The following is a 20,602-nucleotide window of genomic DNA, read 5'->3' on the forward strand; positions in this document are numbered from 1 at the left end:
GCCAGAGTCACAAAACATGGCAAGTGGCCCCAGCCTACCCCCACCCCACAGCACCACCCTAGAGAAGGTGCCCAGAGCCCCCAAAGGGTTGCTGTGGATTCCAAGATGGCTAGAATAAAGGGAATCTTTTTTGACTTTTTATTATGGAAAACCTCCACCACACTCAGAAGGAGAGAGAAAGCGTTGAGGGACCCCCATTGCCCCATTCCCCAGTTAATAGCACGTGGCCAGTCTCGTTTAGTCTGAACCTCCACCTCACTCAGCACTGGCATGTTCTGAACCAATTCCCAGACATCATATTAGTTCATCCAAAGCATTTCTGTAAGATTCTCTAATGGTTCAAGACTCCATTTTCTATTATGTGATATCCTATTTTATATAATTATCAGAACTAAAAAAGTATGTATGTATGTATGTATGTATTTATATATTTTTGAGACAGGGTCTCACTCTGTTGCCCAGGTTGGGGTGTCATGACTTGATCTTGGTGTGATCTCGGCCTCCCAGGCTCAAGCAATCCTCCTACCTCAGCCTCCCAAGTAGCTGGTACTACAGGAAGGAGCCACTGTGTCCAGCTAAATTTTTATAGTTTTTTTTGTAGAGACGGGGTTTTGCCATGTTGCCCAGGCTGGTCTCAAACTCCTGGACTCAACTGATCCTCCTGCCTCAGCCTCCCAAAGTGCTGCAATTACAGGCATGAGCCACCACGCTTGGCAACGGCAGGAATACTTCTATAGGGACAACCTTCCCTTCATCAACAATCTAGATGCCTCAAGAACAGTTCATACACAAAACACAGAATCAGTGCTTAATTCCTTCCCTTTATTTATCAGTTTTTCAAAGTAAAGAGCTGGCCAGGCGCAGTGGTTCACCTCTGTAATCCAACACTTTTGTTTTATTTTGGTTTTGTTTTGTTTGTTTTTTGAGATGGAGTCTTACTCTGTTGCCCAGGCTGGAGTGTAATGGCATGATTTTGGCTCACTGCAACCTCTGCCTCGTAGGTTCGAGCCATTCTCCTGCCTCAGCCTCCTGAGTAGCTGGGACTACAGGCGTGCGCCACCACGCCCAGCTAATTTTTGTATTTTTAGTAGAGATGGGGTTTTGCCATGTTGCCCAGGCTGGTCTCGAACTCCTGACCTCAGGTGATCTGCCTGCCTTGGCTTCCCACAGTGCTGGGATTACAGGCATGAGCCACCATGCTGGCCTATAATCCAGCACATTGGAAGGCTGAGAATTGGGGCAGTGTTCAGCTGAGCACTTTTTTTTTTTTCTTTTTGGGACAGAATCTCACTCTGTCGTCCAGGCTGGAGTGCAGTGGTGCGATCTCAGCTAACTGCAAGCTCCGCCTCCCGGCTTCACGCCAGCCACTCTCTTGCCTCAGCCTCCCAAGTAGCTGGGACTACAGGTGCCCGCCACCACGCCTGGCTAATTTTTTGTATATTTAGTAGAGGTGGGGTTTCACTGTGTTAGCCAGGATGGTCTCGATCTCCTGACCTCGTGATCCGCCTGCCTTGGCTTCCCAAAGTGCTGGGATTACAGGCTTGTGCCACCAAGCCAGCCTCAGCTGAGCAATTCTACTCCTCTTTGTGGTACTGACTGAGGTTATTCAGAAGTTTAGAGCCAGTCGATGGGATGAGCTGGGGGTCCCAGAAGGTTTTCTTCATGTCTGGCACCTTGACTGGCCTAGCTGGAGGCTGGAAAGTGGGCACAGCTGCACTGCCATGTACAAAACCTACCTGTGACTGCTGTGGCACAAGGGCTTGAGGATGGCACCTTCTCACAGGACAGCTCAGGGCACTCGCATGTTTCCAATAGAGGAACTGGCCTGGGCCCAGGCCTGTGTGATTTTTACTGTATTCCACTGGTCAATGTGGTCAAAGAGTCTTTCACGAGAAAATGACAAAGACCTCAACTTTACAGTGAAGCAGTGGCAAGAACTTTGCAGCCATCTTTATTTTCTCTCTCTCTTTCTTTCTTTTAGAGACAGGGTCTCGCTCTGTGGCCCAGGCTAGAGTGCAGTAGCACAGTCAAGGCTCACTGGAGTCTTGACCTCCTGGGCTCAAGCAAGCCTCCCACCTGAGCCTCACAAGTAGCTAGGGCTACAGGCACGAACCACTACGCCTGGATAATGTTCGTATTTGTTTGTAGAGATGAGGTTTCACCATTTGCACAGGCTGGTGTCAAACTCCTGGGCTCAAGAGATCTGTCTGCCTCTACCTCCCAAAAGGCTGGGATTACAGGCATGAGCCACTGCACCCAGGCACCCCACCACCCAGCTAATTTTTTTTTTGAGACAGGGTCTCAGTATATTGCCCAGGCTGGTCTCAAACTCTTCCCAAAGTGCTGGGATTACAGGCATGAGCCACTGTGCCCAAGAGTTCTATGCCCTGGCCTATGGCCATCTTTAACCTGCCACGTGTGGTGGCGCCTGTAATCCCAGGTACTTGGGAGTCTGAGGCAGGAGAATCATTTGAACCCAGGAGGCGGAGACTGCAGTGAGCTGAGATGGCACCATTGCACTCCAGCCTGGGTGACAGAGCAAGACTGTCCTGTCCTCTGGCCCAACTATAATGCACGCTCACTGGAAGGGGAGGGCTGAGGCTCTTGTTTCTCACCCGAATTCCCCACAGGGTTGCTGAGCTGAAACATCCCAGACTTCATACCCCAGGCCGAACACAGTGACGCGGGAACACACCACAACACATTCTCTCACAAAGAGCCTTAAGGAAACGTGTGCGGGGAGACAGCACAACGACGGGAGACACCAGCTCTGAGGCCACTCGCTGCAGGGCACTGGAATTAGTAAAACCGATACGTAAGTCTCAGAGAAACAACCCAGCCCTGCTGCGCGTGCTTACCAGTAAAAATTCCAATCCTCGTTCTCTGTCACTTGGACCCATCCTCTCTTTTCAAAGTTATTGATCAGCACTGACTTCTCGATATCAGTGACCCATTTTACTTTTCCTGCCATAATCCTGGAAGAGATCAAGATATCAGAGCCACAAAACTTCAACAACTCACTTTCCTTTAAACCCAAGGAATCCTCTCAACAGCACGCCCCACTCAACACTCGATCTTACCCTGCCAGTGGGTCTCCACCAGGGGTGAGTCCGTCTCCCAGGGGACACCTGGTACTGTCTTGAGACAGTCTGGTTGTCATGACTGGGGGGTGCCTCTGGCGTCGGACATGTCTGGGCCAGGGATGCCACTCAACATCCGACTGCACAGATGACCCCTCACAACCAGTCACCCAGCCCCAAATGTCAACTGTGCCAAGGCTGAGAAACCCTGGTCTGGTGGGAGAAACAGGCAGCCAGCAAGTCGCCACCCGGGAGTATTCAACTGCAAAAGTGCCAGGAGCCACAAAGGAGGGGCACACGGGGCTCTGAGAGCCAGAGGCAAGGCAGCTGGGGAGGGCTGCCCTGAGAAGGGAACCCTCGGGCCTCGGACCGACTTCCGATGGGTGAGTGGGGGTCGGCACGCCTGTCCCATGTCCCTCCAGGCACTGCCTGTCTCCCTACTTCAAGTCACCCTCTGTAACTGCGGAGTGACCGTAAAGTGTTTATCTGGACTGGGCGTGGTGGCTCACACCTGTAATCGCAAAACTTTGGGAGGCTGAGGCAGGCAGATCAGATCGCCTGAGGTCGGGAGTTCAAGACCAGTGTGGCCAACATGGTGAAACCCCGTCTCTACTAAAAATACAAAAATTAGCCAGGTGTGGTGGTGCGCACCTATAATCCCAACTACTCAAGAGGTTGAGGCAGGAGAATCACTTGAACCCGGGAAGCAGAGGTTGTGGTGAGCCGAAATCGTGCTACTGCCCTCCAGCCTGGGCAACAGAGCAAGACTCCATCTCAAAAAATAAAAATAGGCTGGGCGCGGTGGCTCATGACTGTAATCCCAACACTTTGGGAGGCCAAAGCAGGCAGATCACAAGGTCAGGAGATCGAGACCATCCTGGCTAACACGGTGAAACCCCTTCTCTACTAAAAATATAAAAAATTAGCCAGGCGTGGTGGCACGTGCCTGTAATCCCAGCTACTTAGGAGTCTGAGGTAGGAGAATCACTTGAACCCAGGAGGCGGAGGATGCAGTGGGCAGAGATTGTGCCACTGCACTCCAGCCTGGGTGATAGAGCGAGACTCCATCTCTAAATAAATAAATTAATAAATTAATTAATTAATTAAATTAAAAAATTTTTTTAAAAAGTGTTTATCTGACTACATCACTCCCATTTAATAACCTCCATGACTCCCCATGGTACTTAAACACACAGACCCCTTGCCCTCACCTGCTTCTCCAGGTCCACCTCACACCACCTTCTCCTTTACCCTCTGTTCTGCCACCCTGGGCTTCTCCACCCACACTCTCTCCTGCCACAGGCCTCACACACACTGTGTCCCTCCGCCTGCAGCATGCTGCCCTCACTCTCTGCCTGGCTAAGCTGCCTCCCGCTCATCTGCCAGCATAAATGAATGTCGCTTGCTCCACTAAGTCTCCCTGACCCTCCAAACCAGGTGCTGGACCCCTCGGCACCCCAGAGCTCTGTATTAAGCACCTGCTGTCCCTGCTGGGGGCCAGGGAGCTGGCTTGCTTTCTTCTTCACTGCTATGTGCCCAGGGCCCAGCTCCATGCCTGGCATGGGAGGGATGCTCAGATCAGACAGACAGACTGGCTGCAGTCCCAGGCCTGTCAGCGCCACTGTGGGACTCGGAGCTGTAACAGTTACAAGAGGACTCTAGACCTCGGTTTGCTCTGAAAAGTCTAGTTTTCAAACTGCTCGGGCAGCCCAAGATTCAAGGCTCCCACCCCAGCTCAGACCAGGAAGGCTACAGGAGCTGCCTCTCCACCCTGGTGACCCCCACACCGCAGGCATCTGGCCTGTACAACTCACACGTTGTACTTAAGACAATCCTCTGGCCGGGTGTGGTGACTCACGCTTGTAATTCCAGCACTTTGGGAGGCCAAGGCGGGCAGATCACAAGTTCAGGAGATCGAGACCATCCTGGCTAACACGGTGAAACCCCGTCTCTACTAAAAAAAAAAATACAAAAAATTAGCCGGGCACAGTGGCAGGTGCCTGTAGTCCCAGCCACTCGGGAGGCTGAGGCAGAAGAATGGCGTGAACCCGGGAGGCGGAGCTTGCAGTGAGCCGAGATCACGCCACTGCACTCCAGCCTGGGCGACAGAGCGAGACTCCATCTCACAAAAAAAAAAAAAAAAAAAAAAGAGCTTGTGTAAGAACCAGACTCAGCTGGGTGCGGTGGCTCACGCCTACAATCCCAGCACTTTGGGAGGCCAAGGTGGGTGGATCACCTGAGGTCAGGAGTTCAAGAACAGCCTGGCCAACATACGAAACCCCATCTCTAATAAAAATACAAAAATTAGCCAGGCACGGTGGCGCACGCCTGTAATCCCAGCTACTCAGGAGGCTGAGGCAGGAGAATTGCTTGAACCCGAGAGGCAGAGGTTATAGTGAGCCAAGATCGCACCATTGCACTCTAGCCTTGGTGACAGAGCAAGACTGTCAGAAAAAAAAAAGAAAAAAGAGAGGGGAGGGGAGGGGAGGGGGAGGGGAGGGGAGGGGAGGGGAGGGGAGGGGAGGGGAGGGGGAGGGGAGGGGAGGGGAGGGGAGGGGAGGGGGAGGGGAGGGGAGGGGAGGAGAGGAGAGGAGAGGAGAGGAGAGGAGAGGAGAGGAGAGGAGAGGAGAGGAGAGAAGAGGCCGGGCACGGTGGCTCACGCCTGTAATCCCAGCACTTTGGGAGGCCGAGGTGGGCGGATCACGAGCTTAGGAGATCGAGACCATCCTGGCTAACACAGTGAAACCCTGTCTCTACTAAAAAAAATACAAAAAATGAGCCAGGCGTACTGGTACGGGCCTGTAGTCCCAGCTACTCGGGAGGCTGAGGCAGGAGAATGGCGTGAACCCGGGAGGTGGAGCTTGCAGTAAGCGAGATCGCGCCACTGCACTCCAGCCTGGGTGACAGAGCAAGACTCCGTCTCAAAAAAAGAAAAGAAGAGAAGAGAAGAGAAGAAAAGAAAAGGAACCAGACTCAAGGGAATCCTGGTGCCCTGATTCAAAGCCAGGGTGATACTACTTCTAAAGTGCCACCTCTCTCCACACAGCCCGTCACTTCCCTCTGTGAACCTGGCCTTTGGCAGGATGATGACAACACCCAGGTCACAGGGTCAACAAGCAATAAATAGAATTGCTCTCTGGAAGCTACAAGGTGCTGTATAAAGGACTGCTGTTAGGTGATCGGTCACGGTGCACGTGGAACCTCAGCAGTGGAACCTCAGCAGTCACAGCAAGATGACAGTATAAGCACAAGGGCCGCACCGCAGTGCATGAGCCAATCCCACACCCCTCACACCCGCAGACACGGGGTCCATGGAAGCCGCACCCCAGAACATGAGCCAATGCCACACCACTCACACCCGCAAACATGGGGGCCACGGGAGCCGCACCCCAGAGCATAAGCCCATCCCACACCCCTCACACCTGGAGACAAGGGGGCCACAGAAGCCACATCCCAGAACATGAGCCGATCCCACACCCCTCACACCCGTAGACACGGGGGCCACGGGAGCCGCACCCCAGAACATGAGGCGATCCCACACCCCTCACACCCGTAGACACGGGGGCCACGGGAACCGCACCCCAGAGCGTGAGCCGATCCCACACCCCTCACATCTGCAGACAAGGGAGCCACGCCAATGGCTCAGGGGACTTCTCGTTTCCACTATGTGATTTCAGCCTCCACAGCCGTGATTTCCTGATGAATCCTGCTTGCGGCCTGGGGACCCCCAAACCACCGCCGTCCAGGCTGCATGGTTCACACGTTGTACTTAAAGCAAGCATCTTAGTGGGTGACCTCACACCAGCCACTGACATCTACCTGGAGGTGATAGAAGAGTAGTGACTGGAGACCAGGAAGGCTATGCGCAATTCTCACACAGTGCTTCCCCAGGCCTCACGCTTCCAGGTGTGAGACCCCAAACCCACCGAGACAGACGGGCCAAACATCCTCATCCACATTTCACTAAGCAAGTGAGGCAGGCGCTTTAGCCAGACCATCAGGTGTCTCTCTCTCCCACCGTGCGGACAAACGGTCCCTCAGGGGCCGTCTCAGGCTGTACCTACCATAGGCACTGACGGAGCACCACTGGCGACGCCCACGCTCACCTCGGTGTCACTGACGTCACTGACGCTGGCCCCTCCTTCTTCCCTAAAAGTTAACACACAGACGAAATGTACATCGCACACATTAAGAAGACACTCTTTCACCATGTTTTGTTTTTGTTTTTTTGAGACAGGTTCTCACTCTGCTCACCCAGGCTGAAGTGCAGTGGTACGATCTCGACTCCCTGCAATCTCCGCCTCCCGGGTTTAAGCAGTTCTCCTGCCTGAGCCTCCTGAGTAGCTGCGACTACAGGCGAGTGCCACCACACCAACCTAATTTTTGTATTTTTTTTTGTAGAGACCAGGTTTCCCCGTGTTGGCCAGGCTGGTCTCGAACTCCCAGGCTCTAGCGATCTGTCCACCTCAGCCTCCCAAAGTGCTGGATTTATAGGCGTGAGCCACCGCGCCTGGCCTCTTTAACCATTTTAAGAATACTATGGGCCGGGCGCGGTGGCTCAAGCCTGTAATCCCAGCACTTTGGGAGGCCGAGACGGGCAGATCACGAGGTCAGAAGATCGAGACCATCCTGGCTAACACGGTGAAACCCCGTCTCTACTAAAAATACAAAAAAAACTAGCCGGGCGAGGTGGCGGCGCCTGTAGTCCCAGCTACTCAGGAGGCTGAGGCAGGAGAATGGTGTGAACCCAGGAGGCGGAGCTTGCAGTGAGCTGAGATCTGGCCACTGCACTCCAGCCTGGGTGACAAAGCGAGACTCCGTCTCAAAAAAAAAAAAAAAAAAAAAAAGAATACTATGACAAAACCATAACTACCCAGAATATTCAGTAGCTGGCATCTTGTTTAACAAATGTACACTAAAAGATGCTCCTAGGAGTCTTCCCGTTACAGTAAGAATTTCTGAACTCTATTACTTACTGGCTCCTGCCGGCCTTCTCAAACTGCCACACCACCCTTCATGGCATGCACCCCTCGCTCCAGCTGAGCTCAGCTCCTTCCTGTACCTGCCTGACCCTTTCCTCCCACCTACAAGACTGTGTGCACCCTGTGCCCCACCTGGAACAGCCCCTCTGCACAGCCTCTTCTCCAACTCCCACCAGTCATGCAAGGCACAGTTCAAAGGTCACTCCCTCCACAGAGAGCCATTCTCGGCCTTAGCTGGAGCTAAACTGCCCTCCCCAGACCCTCTGGCTCCTCTCCTACCATCCTTGTCGGCACTCAGAATTGCCTACCTTGCATTTCAGCCCTTTAAGTACATTCCTTCTATAAACACATGAGGGTGGGACTCTGAGTCACCTGTTCCCACTCTTGCGTGATTTTTTTTTTTTTTTCTGAGACAAAGTCTCGCTCTGTTGCTCAGGCTGGAGTGCAGTGGCACATCTTGGCTCACTATAACCTCTGCCTCCTGGGTTCAAGCAATTCTTTTTTTTTCTTTTGAGACAGAGTCTTATTCTGTCACCCAGGCTGGAGCGATCTTGGTTCACCGCAACCTCCGCCTCCTGGGCTCAAGCGATTCTTCTGCCTCAGCCTTCCAAGTAGCTGGGATTACAGGCGCCTATCACAACACCTGGTTAATTTTTGTATTTTTAGTAGAGACAAGGTTTCACCATGTTGGCCGGGCTGGTCTCAAACTCCCGACCTCAGGTGATATGTCTGCCTCGGCCTCTCAAAGTGCTGGGATGACAAGCGTGAGCCACTGTGCCCGGCTGCACAGATTATTTCCAGGCTGTGGTGTGGCACATGCATCAAAGCCCACAGTCCATCCTGCCTGACTCGAACATCTCTAGCACAAGCCCAGGCACAGTCAAGGCCCACGGTAAATATTCAGTGCATAGGGAGGGAGCGGGAAAACCCTCCAGGTGAGTCCCTTGAACCTGACTCTTTGCTTTTGACAGTCGCTCCCATAGAGATGCGTTATGGGTTAAGCTGTGCCTCCCACAAACTTACAGGAAAGTCCTAACTTGTCTGAAACAAGTACATGCAGCAGAAAGAGCGTTGCCCTGAAGCTCCCCACACACCCCTTCCATTTTTTAATTTTTATTCTAATTTTTAAATCTTTTCATTTGAGACAAAGAGTCTTGTTCTGTCGCCCAGGCTGGAGTGCAGTGGCACGATCTCAGTGCACCGCAACCTCCGCCTCCCGGGTTCAAGCATTCTTTGCCTCAGCCTCCCAAGTAGCTGGCACTACAGGCACCTGCCACCATGTCTGGCTAATTTTTGTATTTTTAGTAGAGATGTGGTTTCACTATGTTGGCCAGGTTGGTCTTGAACTCCTGACCTCATGATCCACCCACTTTGGCCTCCCAAAATGCTGGAATTATAGGCGTGAGCCACCACACCCGGCCATGGTTTTTTTTTTGTTTTTTTTTTTTTTTGAGTCAGACTCTCGCTCTGTCACCCAGACTGGAGTGCAACGGTGCCATCTTGGCTCACTGCAACCTCCACCTCCTGGGTTCAAGCAATTCTCTTGCCTCAGCTCCCGAGTGGCTGGGATTACAGATGCATGCCCCTACGCACGGCTAGTTATTATATTTTTAGTAGAGACAGGGTTTCACCATGCTGGCCAGGCTGGTCTCGAACTCCTGACCACAAGTGATCACCTTCCCTGAGCAAAACTCTTGATATAATTAACCACAAGCCTCCCAAAGTGCTGGGATTACAGGTGTGAGCCACCGCACCCAGTCCCCTTCCTTTTTTTTTTTTTAAACAACACAGATAATTGATTATGTCACATTAATAATATCTAACAAGGCTCCAGAGCTGCTAATTTCTGGTCTTGATATCATCACCAATAGCTCGAGTTCTTCCCATTTTACATTTTGCCATCCTCAGAAAACTGGCTCTGTCCTCAGTGAAGCCCGCTTAAGACAGCTACATTTCCAGGAGAAGAAAAGCCCGTTTCGTTTTCAGCGTTTCTTTTTATGTGAGAAACTCTTTTAGAAAAAAAAATAATGGCCAGACGGGGCGTGGGGCATGGTGGCTCATGCCTGTAATCCCATCACTTTGAGAGGCCAAGGTGGGTGGATCACCTAAGGTCAGGAGTTTGAGACCAGCCTCACCAACATGGTGAAAACCTGTATCTACTAAAAATACAAAAATTAGCCGGGCGTGGTGGCACGCACCTGTGATCCTAGCTACTCGAGAGGCTGAGGCAGGAGAATTGCTTGAACCCAGGAGGCGGAGTTTGCAGTGAGCCGAGATTGTACCATTGAGATCAAGCCTGGGCAACAGGATGAGACTTTGTCTCAAAAATAATTAAAAAATAGGCTGGTTGCGGTGGCTCATGCCTGTAATCCCAGCACTTTGGGAGGCTGAGATGGGTGGATCACCTGAAGTCAGGAGTTCGAGACCAGCCTGGCCAACATGGCGAAACCTGGTCTCTACTAAAAATATAAAAATTAGCTGGGCATGGTGGTAGGCGTCTGTAATCCCAGCTACTTGGGAGTCTGAGGCAGGAGAATCGCTTGAACCCAGGAGGCAGAGGTTGCAATGAGCCAAGATCATGCCACTGCACTCCAGCCTGGGTGAAAAGAACGAAACTCCGTCTCAAAATAATAATAATAATAATAATAAATAAAGACCAACAATACTCCTTTTTAAAAATATATATATAGGCCAGGCACGGTGGCTCACGCCTGTAATCCCAGCGCTCTGGGAGGCCAAGGCAGGTGGATCACGAGTTCAGGAGATCAAGACCACCCTGGTTAACATGGTGAAAACTCTTCTCTACTAAAAAAATACAAAAAATTAGCTGGGTATGGTGGTGGGCACCTGTAGTCCCAGACACTTGGGAGGCTGAAGCAGGAGAATGGCATCAACCCAGGAGGCGGAGCTTGCAGTGAGCGAAGACTGCACCACCACACTCCGGCCTGGGCGACAGAGCGAGACTCCATCTCAAAAAAAAAAAGAAAAAAGAAAAGAAACATACATAGCTCTCTCACTGGCCAAAATTGTATCACCCATCAATTCCTAAAACAAACACTGGTGGGCCAAGCAGTGTGGCTCACACCTGTAATCCCAGCACTTTGGAAGGCCAAGACGGGTGGATCACCTGAGGTCAGGAGTTCGAGGTCAGCCGGACCAACGGAAACCCCGTCTCTACTAAAAATACAAAATTAGGCGGGGCGCGGTGGCTCAAGCCTGTAATCCCAGCACTTTGGGAGGCCGAGACGGGCGGATCACGAGGTCAGGAGATCGAGACCATCCTGGCTAACACGGTGAAACCCCGTCTCTACTAAAAATACAAAAACTAGCCAGGCGAGGTGGCGGGCGCCTGTAGTCCCAGCTACTCAGGAGGCTGAGGCAGGAGAATGGCGTAAACCCAGGAGGCGGAGCTTGCAGTGAGCTGAGATCTGGCCACTGCACTCCAGTCCGGGCGACAGAGCGAGACTCCGCCTCAAAAAAAAAAAAAACAAAACAAAATTAGCTGGGCATGGTAGCGCATGCCTATAATGCCAGCTACTCGGGAGGCTGAGGTAGGAGAATTGCTTGAACCCAGGAGGCGGAGTCAGCAGTGAGCCAAGATCGCACCATTGCATCCCAGCCTGGGCAACAAGAGCAAACTCCATCTCAAAAACAACAACAACAAAAACCCAACGGCAAGGGAATGAGCATATCAAACTGGCTTAGGCTAATTAGGATTTATTCCTGAGTTGGGGATATGATCACCTTCCCTGAGCAAAACTCTTGATATAATTAACCAAGAAAAAAAATGAAAAAAGGATATGTGTCAGCTACAAGTGTCTTGACAGATCAACTGAGCCAACTGAGATTTAACAAGTTGAGACTCTCAAAGCAGTTTGGTTAATTTCCTTGATGTTAGTTATTTACTAATGTTTACCAAATTGCTACTTTGTGTCATACTTTCTACTAGCCATTTACCTAACAATATCATGGCATTAAAATAAACTAAATTTTTATTTTCGTCAAAAGGGATGCCAAGTAAGATAGAAACAGAGCTCCTGTCTAAAACATCTTTTTTTTTTTTTCTTTTTTGAGATGGAGTCTAGCTCTGCTGCCCAGGTTAGAATGCAGTGGCGCAATCTTGGCTCACTGCAACCTCTGCCTCCCAGGGTTTAAGCAATTCTCCTGCCTCAGCCCCCTGAGTAGCTGGGATTACAGGTGCCTGCCACGATGCCCAGCTAATTTTGTATTTTTAGTAGAGGCAGGGCTTCACCATGTTGTCCAGGCTGGTCCTGAATTCCTAACCTCAGGTGATCCACCCGCCTCAGTCTGTCAAAGTGTTGGGATTACAGGCGGCTCAGAGCCACCGTGCCCAGCCGACATCTTTTTCTTTCTTTCTTTGCAGGCTCCCCACCTGCTTTTTCTAGGTTTCAACCATAAGCTTCCAATCTCTTATCATCAGGTGGTTAGGTTGAAGTAATTCCAGCCAGGACCCTGGCTGGGCACCGGAGCTCAACCATGCCTGCAGAGTAAGGAATGACATATTTATTTATTTATTTATTTATTTATTTATTTTTTATTTTTTTTTTTTGAGACGGAGTCTCACTCTGTCGCCCAGGCTGAAGTGCAGTGGCACGATATGGGCTCACTGCAAGCTCCGCCTCCCGGGTTCACGCCATTCTCCTGCCTCAGCCTCCCAAGTAGCTGGGACTACAGGCGCCTGCCACCTCGCCCGGCTAGTTTTTTGTATTCTTTTTAGTAGAGACTGAGTTTCACCATGTTAGCCAGGATGGTCTCAATCTCCTGACCTCATGATCCGCCCGTCTCGGCCTCCCAAAGTGCTGGGATTACAGGCTTGAGCCACCGCGCCCGGCCAGGAATGACATATTTATATCATCACTAAGAACAAAAGCTACCACTTGTTTTTTTTGAGTCAGCATCTCGCTCTGTCGCCCAAGCTGGAGTGCAGTGGCATGATCTCGGCTCACTGCAACCTCCGCCTCCTGGGTTCAAGTGATTCTCCTGCCTCAGCCTCCTGAGTAGCTGGGACTATAGGCGCATGCCACCATGCCCAGCTACTTTTTTGTATTTTTAATAGAGATGGGGTTTCACTGTGTCAGCCAGGATGGTCTCGATCTCCTGACCTCGGGATCCGCCTGCCTCGGCCTCCCAAAATGCTGGGATTACAGGTGTGAACTACTGCGCCTGGCAAAAGGTATCACTTATTAAACACTAGCATGCGTCAGGCACTGGGTGGGGTAGTTTATGAGTATTCTTCTACACTGTCTATATTCATATTATCATTTCATGTGATGCCCAAAGGCAGATGATATGGTTTGACTGTATCCCAATCTCACCTTGAATTGTAATAATTACCACGAGTCAAGGGCAGGGGAAGGTGGAGATAAACGAATCATGGGAGTGGTTCCCCACTTACTGTTCTCGTGGTAGTGAATAAATCTCGTGAGATTTGATGGTTTCATAAACGCGAGTTCCCCTGCACAAGCTCTCTTGCCTGCCACCATGTATGATGTGCCTTTGCTCTTCCTTCACCTTCCGCCATGATTGTGACTGTGAGTCAATTAAACCTCTTCCTTTTATAAATTACCCAGTTTTGGGTATGTCTTTATTAGCAGCATGAGAACAGACTCATACAGCAGGAATTCTCCCCATTTTACAAATGAGGAAAATGGGGGCCAGAGAATAAAAAGAAGAGGAGAGAGTGCAGCCTGCGGACAGCCTACATGCTTCCCTCCCATACCAGATGGCAACTGCTGTTTTACATATGCCTCCCACATCAGACAGCAGCCTTCTGCCGGGCAGCAGAGTGGGCTGGCTCAGGAGTGGGCTGACTCGCATCTGTTCTCATGTCTGCTACGCAGCCAGCCAGGTCTGGTGTGGGGCTCCAAAATCGTATGTAGACAAGTGATCCACCGGGCCACGCCCCACAGTGCAGAAAAATGGGTGATTCCTTCTCAACCCTAAGCACTATTAAGCCCTCTTCCTTAGAAAAGTAAACAAATACCTAATATCAGATTGTTTTACTGTTGCTTCCTCCTAACACAGAAAAACGGAAGTAGGGTTAAGGGCACTGAGTAACATGTTGTATCTCTCCTAGTTCACGTGAATTGATGCATCTGAATGTTATGCCACTTTCTTTTTTTTTTTTTTTTTTTTGAGACGGAGTCTCGCTGTGTCCCCCAGGCTGGAGTACAGTGGCACGATCTCGGCTCACTGCAAGCTCCGCCTCCCGGGTTCACACCATTCTCCTGCCTCAGCCTCCCGAGTAGCTGGGACTACAGGCACCCGCCACCACGCCCGGCTAGTTTTTTGTATTTTTAGTAGAGACGGGGTTTCACCATGTTAGCCAGGATGGTCTCGATCTCCTGACCTCATGATCCACCCGCCTTGGCCTCCCAAAGTGCTGGGATTACAGGCTTGAGCCACCACGCCCGGCCATGTTATGCCACTTTCTAAACTGAGTATCATAAAAACCTAACCAGGAAAAACAGAGAGTGACATATTGACCTTTTATGTTGAATGCAGCTCAGAACTGGAGTTGCGGCTGTCACCACCTGAGGTGTGCCCACCACAGAAAGCCATTCTGAAACCAGAGAGCTGCTGGTTATTTTCAGAAGACAGCCTGGGTCTTGCTCCTGGGGCAACGGCATAGTATCGCCATGAGCTCAAAGAGAAGGTTTCCCACGAATACCCTGGGTGTCAGGGCCATTGATGGTTTAACTTCTCATCCATCCACACAGCCCTGACAGCCACTCAGTGCCAGGCCTGTGACAGAGAGACATTAAACTGAGAGCCCAAACGGGGGTGGGGAGCGCAGGAGACACATTCAACAAGCTGTAAGGCCTGCCTGCAGCACAGGGCTTCAACAACACATCACAGTTCACCTGTGGCCTGGGAAGGAAGGGATGGTTTATTTGATCCAGCAGCAAACCAGTTCAGCTCCACTCCAGAAGATTCCAAATCCATCCTCAACTCCCATAGTGTCCCCTCTCTCCTGCACAACTGCAGCAGGCCCCACTCTGTCCCCTGCTACTCTCCTCACTCCACTACAACCCATTTTCCACCGAGCAGCGGACCAATGGGTGACACACACAACACTAACCATGTCACCCTGCTCACCACCCCACAGTAGCTTCCTATTGCACTAAAAACAAACCTAGTGGTCCTCCATGGCCTACAAGGCCAGTCCTGCAGATCTGGACCATCACCTCTTAGTCCCTGTCTCTCACCAACCCTCTGTAGCCCCTGACCTTCTTTCAGCTCCTGACACCCTACAAGCTGCATTTTGTCTCAAGCCTTTGCTCTTCCTCCAGATCTGGCCCCTTCTCAAAAGTCAACTGCTCAGAGTGGCTTTCCCCAACCACTCAATCTCAATCCTTCTCATTCTACCACATTGTCACTTTATTTTCTCCATGGCACCTGGGTTGTAAACAATCATTTAGTCCAATGCTACTCAAAGCATGGCCCATGGGTCAGCAGCACCTGGAGCTTGTTAGAAATGCAGATTCTTTGGGAGGCCAAGGCAGGTGGATCACCTGAGGTCAGGAGTTCGAGACCCGTCTGGCTAACATGGTGAAACCCTGTCTCTACTAAAAATACAAAATTAGTTGTGCGTGGTGGCGTACATCTATAATTCCAGCTACTCGGGAGGCTGATGCAGGAGAATCACTTGAACCTGGGAGGTGGTGGTTGCAGTGAGTCAGCATTGTGCCACCGCACTCCATCCTGGGCAACAGAGTGAGACTCCATCTCAAAAAACAAAAAAAAACAAGAATATGGCCAGGCATGGTGGTTCACGCTTGTAATCCCAGCACTTTGAGAGGCCTAGGTGGACAGATCACCTGAGGTCAGGAGCTCGAGACCAGCCTGGCTAACATGGCGAAACCCCATCTCTACTAAAATTTAAAAAATTACCTAGGCATGGTGGCGCGCGCCTGTAATCGCAGCTACACGGGAGGCTGAGGCAGGAGAATCGCTTGAACCCCAGAGGCAGAGGTTGCAGTGAACCGACGTCGCGCCACTGCACTCCAGCCTGGGCAACAAAGCGAGACTCCGTCTAAAAAATAAATAAATAAATAAATAAAGTAATAACAATGCCAATGATGACTTCACGTTGAGCAGTGCATTCATTCACAGCGGTATTGTCACTGTCCATCTCCACGCCCGCACTGGATGACAGTACCATGTTCCACACTGACTGCTTACCAGTATCTGTAATTTGAGGGCAGACTAGGGCCCATCTTTTTGTACCGCCACAACCCGGCACCATAATGTGCTCATCAAATGTCTCCTGAGCAAAGAACCTGCTTTGCAAATGCCAAAAGGGCTAACGAATAAGATACTTTCACTTCCAGAATTAATCCCCTATAATGCCCCAGCTACTCTATGGAGAGGATGACTACCTCGCCCTGCCCTCTTAGCTGATGGGGAATCAGAGAGGGGAAATGTCTTGGTCCAGTCACCTAGAGAGAAGACACAAGGCTCTTGTCTCCTGCCCTGAGTTCTCTCCACAGGTACACTGCGCCCTGCAAAAGATGCCAACAGAAACAACACAGATTGCAAATGTATGGGAAACGTGTAGGAACAATGAAAGTCTGGGATAACAAATAATAAACATAATGATGCAATAACAACAATCGGACAGCACGAGGTAAGTCATAGGAACTCAGCGGAAGGAGAAAGGCATGGTTAGCGCGGGCTTCCCGGACGACGCGGATCCGGCGAGCAGTATCTGAACCGCATTTTCGCAGCCGCGTAGACACAGGCGCCCACACTCTCTCACCCATGCGCACTCGCCCGCCCGCGCGCAGCCACACCCTCGGTGCCCGGGAGGCGGCGGCCTGCGCGACAGGACCTCACCTGTGGGCTCGGAGCGCCGAGGGACTCGGAGGAGCGCCCTGCAGGGATGCCTCGAGCCGCGCCCCCGCCCCGCCTCCAGCCCCTCTCCAGCGCTCGCAGGAGGACGCAGCCAGCAGCCAGGCGCACCGGCCCGCCCCGCCCCGCCCCGCGCCGCGCCGCACTCTACTTCCAGGGCGGCGCCCTGGCAACCCAAGACGCGACCGCCGGCGGGGCGACTACTTCCGGAGTCAGACTTGGGTCTCCTCTGAGCTTCTTGTCCCGGGCGCCCGCTATGCTCAGGGCTTAAATCCTAGGAAATGCCAGGCCATCCAACTTCCACACCTTCGAGGCCCAGAAAGGAGATTGAGAAGGGTCTGGAGCACGGGATTAAGTCTAAAAAGGAAGGTAGAGCGGTGTGATGATTAGGTCCGAATCCTAGGTTCAGTCTTAATCCTCTGTTTAGTCTCTCCTACCCGCTCTACCTCGGCTTCCTTATCTGAAGAAATGGTGATGTTGGTAGCAGGCGCCTCCTAGGGTGGTCGTAAGGACAACGTGATATGCTGGGCCCAGCATGGAGTCATCAACACATGGCCCACTGAAGAACACCTTATTTCCTGAGGGTTCCTCAAAACATCTTGTAAACCCATTCCATTAGGAAGAGGCAACCTGGCCCAGTGAGGACCTTAAAACTGAAACTGGACCTGAATCTGAATCCCTCTCCAAAAAACGACTAGCTATGTGGCTTAGGCAGATCACTTCGTTTCTCTGAACCTCAGTTTCCTTGTCTGTAAATTGGAGATAAAACCTACATTGAAAGGTTGTTGGGAAGACTATATAAAAAATAAATAAATAAAAGGAATGTAGTTGACATAGCATACGGTAGTTGCTCAAATACTTGTTTAATTGATTCATAATAAAAGCATGTATCCCAGACAGCGCTCAGCTATAAAAGAGCACTGGAGGGCAGGGTGCGGTGGCTTAAGCCTGTAATCCCAGCACTTTGGGAGGCTGTCGTGGGTGGATGACCTGAAGTCAGGAGTTGGAGAGCAGCCTGACCAACAAGGTGAAACCCTGTCTCTACTAAAAATACACAATTAGCCGGGTGTGATGGAGCATGCCTGTAATACCAGCTACTTGGAAGGTTGAGGCAGGAGAATCGCTTGAACCAGGGACTGGGAGGTTGCAGTGAGACAAGATCATGCCACTGCACTCCAGCCTGGGCAATAAGAGCAAAACTCCGTCTCCAGGGGGAGAAAAGAGTGCACTTGAAACTTGACAGGCAGTGGGAAAAAAGAGAAACAATAGGCTTTACATCCCTGCTCTGCTCTAATACATTATAGCTGTTTGAGTGTCAGCAAACCCACTGTATTTTTTGTTTTTTTGAGAGGGAGTTCTGCTCTTGTTGCCCAGGTTGGAGTGCAGTGGTGCCATCTCAGCTCACTGCAACGTCCGCCTGCCAGGTTGAAGCGATTCTTCTGCCTCAGCCTCCCGTGTAGCTGGGATTACAGCGCCTGCCATCACGCCCAGCAATTTTTTTTTTTTAAGTAGAGACGGGGTTTCTCCATGTTGGTCAGGCTGGTCTCGAATTCCCGACCTCAGGTGATCCACCCACTGCAGTCTCCTGAAGTACTGGGATTATAGGCGTGAGCCACCTTGTCCAGCCAAATCCACCATATTAAATACAGTTTCCTTACTGTGAATTGGAAATAATGATCATCTCTCAGGGGTGCTGAAAACATTTAAATCCCTTGTGAATAGCACCTAGAAGGGTGTTTAACAGGTTTTACCACTTCCTTCTGCCCCCATGCGGCATACAGGCCATTCCAAAGAATAGTGAATACAGTTCTAGGAAAATTTGTGACCAACATGAAAATTAACTGGAAGCTAGTAGTTCCAAGAGAAAAGAGGAAACCAAAGACCTGACTCACAATGCTAATCTAATTGTGTAAACCTAGTTAAAAAAATCTTCAAGATAAAATCTTGCCATCAAGATAAAAATCATTGCCATAAAGTCCAGATTCCTTAATATGCTTTTAGTTTTCATCTTAACCATTTTCCTATATATAGGCTTGGTTTCCTGTCATGCCTAGGAAGACTCATCCACATAAGTTGAAAAAAAAAAAAACGTATGAAACCAGATATACAATAAACTGAAAATACATGGGGCTGGGCGCGGTGGCTTACGCCTGTAATCCCAGCACTTTGGGAGGCCGAGGTGGGCAGATCACAAGGTCAGGAGATCAAGACCATCCTGGCTAATATGGTGAAACCCCCCTCTACTAAAAATACAAAAACAAAATTAGCTGGGCATGGTGGCGGGCACCTGTAGTCCCAGCTACTTTGGAGGCTGAGGCGGGAGAATGGCATGGTGAACCCGGCAGGCGGAGCTTGCAGTGAGCTGAGATTGCGCCACTGCACTCCAGCCTGGATGGCAGAGCAAGACTCCATTTCAAAAAAGGAAAAAGAAATGAAAATACATTCATGGTGTATGACAAAGCATTAATATGCACAACATACAAAGAGTTTGCACAAATCAATGAGAAAAAAAGCAATACAAAAATGGGCAAAGGTCAGGCGCAAGTAGCTGGGATTACAGGTGCTAGCCACCAGGCCCGACTAGTTTTTTATTTTTATTTTTGGTAGAGACGGAGATTCACCATGTTGGCCTGGGTGGTCTCAAACTCCTGACCTTCAGTGATCCACCAGCCTTGGCCTCCCAAAGTGCTGGGATTACAGGAGCAAACCACCACCCCTGGCCAAGATAGTTAAATTACAGAAATAGTCTTAATCCAGAACAGATTCGTTTCCAGATTTGGTTTTCTGCCTAAGTGACCATCTGCTATAAATCTGTGACATAGCTGGAAAGCTAGAAGAGGCACCCCAGTAGACAGAACAGTGAGCAATTCCTGGACCGTGTGATGAGAACAGATAAATGGGGAAATCCCAATACAAATGAGAACAAATACTCTCTACCAATCAAAAGAGACAACCTCCAAAGAAGTGACCTTTCGAGTCCGGGTGCAGTGGCTCATGCCTGTAATCCCAGAACTTTGAGAGGCCAAGACGGGCAGATCCCCTGAGGTCAGGAGTTCGAGATCAGCCTGGCTAACATAGTGAAACCCCATCTCTACTAAAAATACACAAATTAGCCAGGCCTAGTGGTGCTCACCTGTAATCCCAGCTGCTCGGGGGCCTGAGGCAGGAGAACCGCTTGATCCCAGGAGGCAGGATGGCACCATTGCCCTGCAGCCTGGGCGACAAGAGCAAAACTCTATCTCAGAAAAAAAAAAAGAAAGAAAGAAAAGAAGCAAGTTTTCAGCCCAGGAGGCAGAGGTTGCAGTGAGCCGAGATCTCGCCACCGCACTGCAGCCTGGGCAACAAAGCAAGACTTCGTCTCAAAAAAAAAAGAGTTTTCAGAACAAAACCCTGGAATTACCCTAGAATGTAAGAAGGAAACCCACACCGCTGAACAGGTTTCCTTAGAGACCAGTTGGGTTCTCTGGTATTTAGTCTGAAGCCATTAGAATGACTCATCAAAGAATGAGTTCAAACAGTTTTGGTTCAGATGAAAAGCATTAAGGAAAACCAGCTACTCAGGAGACTGAGGTAGGAGAATTGCTTGAGCCTGGAAGGTTGAGGCTGCAGTGAGCTGTGACCGCGCCACTGCACTCCAGTCTGGGTGACAGAGTGAGACCTCATCTC

The 20,602-nt window shown here is 50.6% G+C and overlaps 1 protein-coding gene across 7 annotated transcripts in view; it reads right to left on the reverse strand.

Moving 5' to 3' along the window:
* TTLL1 (tubulin tyrosine ligase like 1) overlaps positions 1-17,083 on the reverse strand; it is a 45,434-nt gene extending 28,351 nt beyond the window's left edge. Inside the window, exons 1-3 of one of the 7 annotated variants that reach the window (XM_010371370.2) lie at positions 16,922-17,083; positions 7,145-7,229; positions 2,859-2,975 (exon numbers count right to left, since the gene is read on the reverse strand). In XM_010371370.2, the coding sequence (XP_010369672.1) occupies positions 2,859-2,971 (113 nt within the window). In that variant the 5' untranslated portion in view covers positions 2,972-2,975; positions 7,145-7,229; positions 16,922-17,083. Of the gene's footprint in view, positions 1-2,615; positions 2,710-2,858; positions 2,976-3,080; positions 3,219-4,894; positions 5,022-7,144; positions 7,230-16,921 lie in introns of those variants that run through there. The other 6 variants (XM_030915780.1, XM_030915781.1, XM_030915779.1 and 3 more) reach the window with 6 other exon arrangements.
* Between the last annotated feature and the right edge of the window lie 3,519 nt (positions 17,084-20,602).

This window comes from Rhinopithecus roxellana, chromosome 13 (genome assembly GCF_007565055.1).
Source record: "Rhinopithecus roxellana isolate Shanxi Qingling chromosome 13, ASM756505v1, whole genome shotgun sequence".
NCBI classification, from domain to species: Eukaryota; Metazoa; Chordata; class Mammalia; order Primates; family Cercopithecidae; genus Rhinopithecus; species Rhinopithecus roxellana.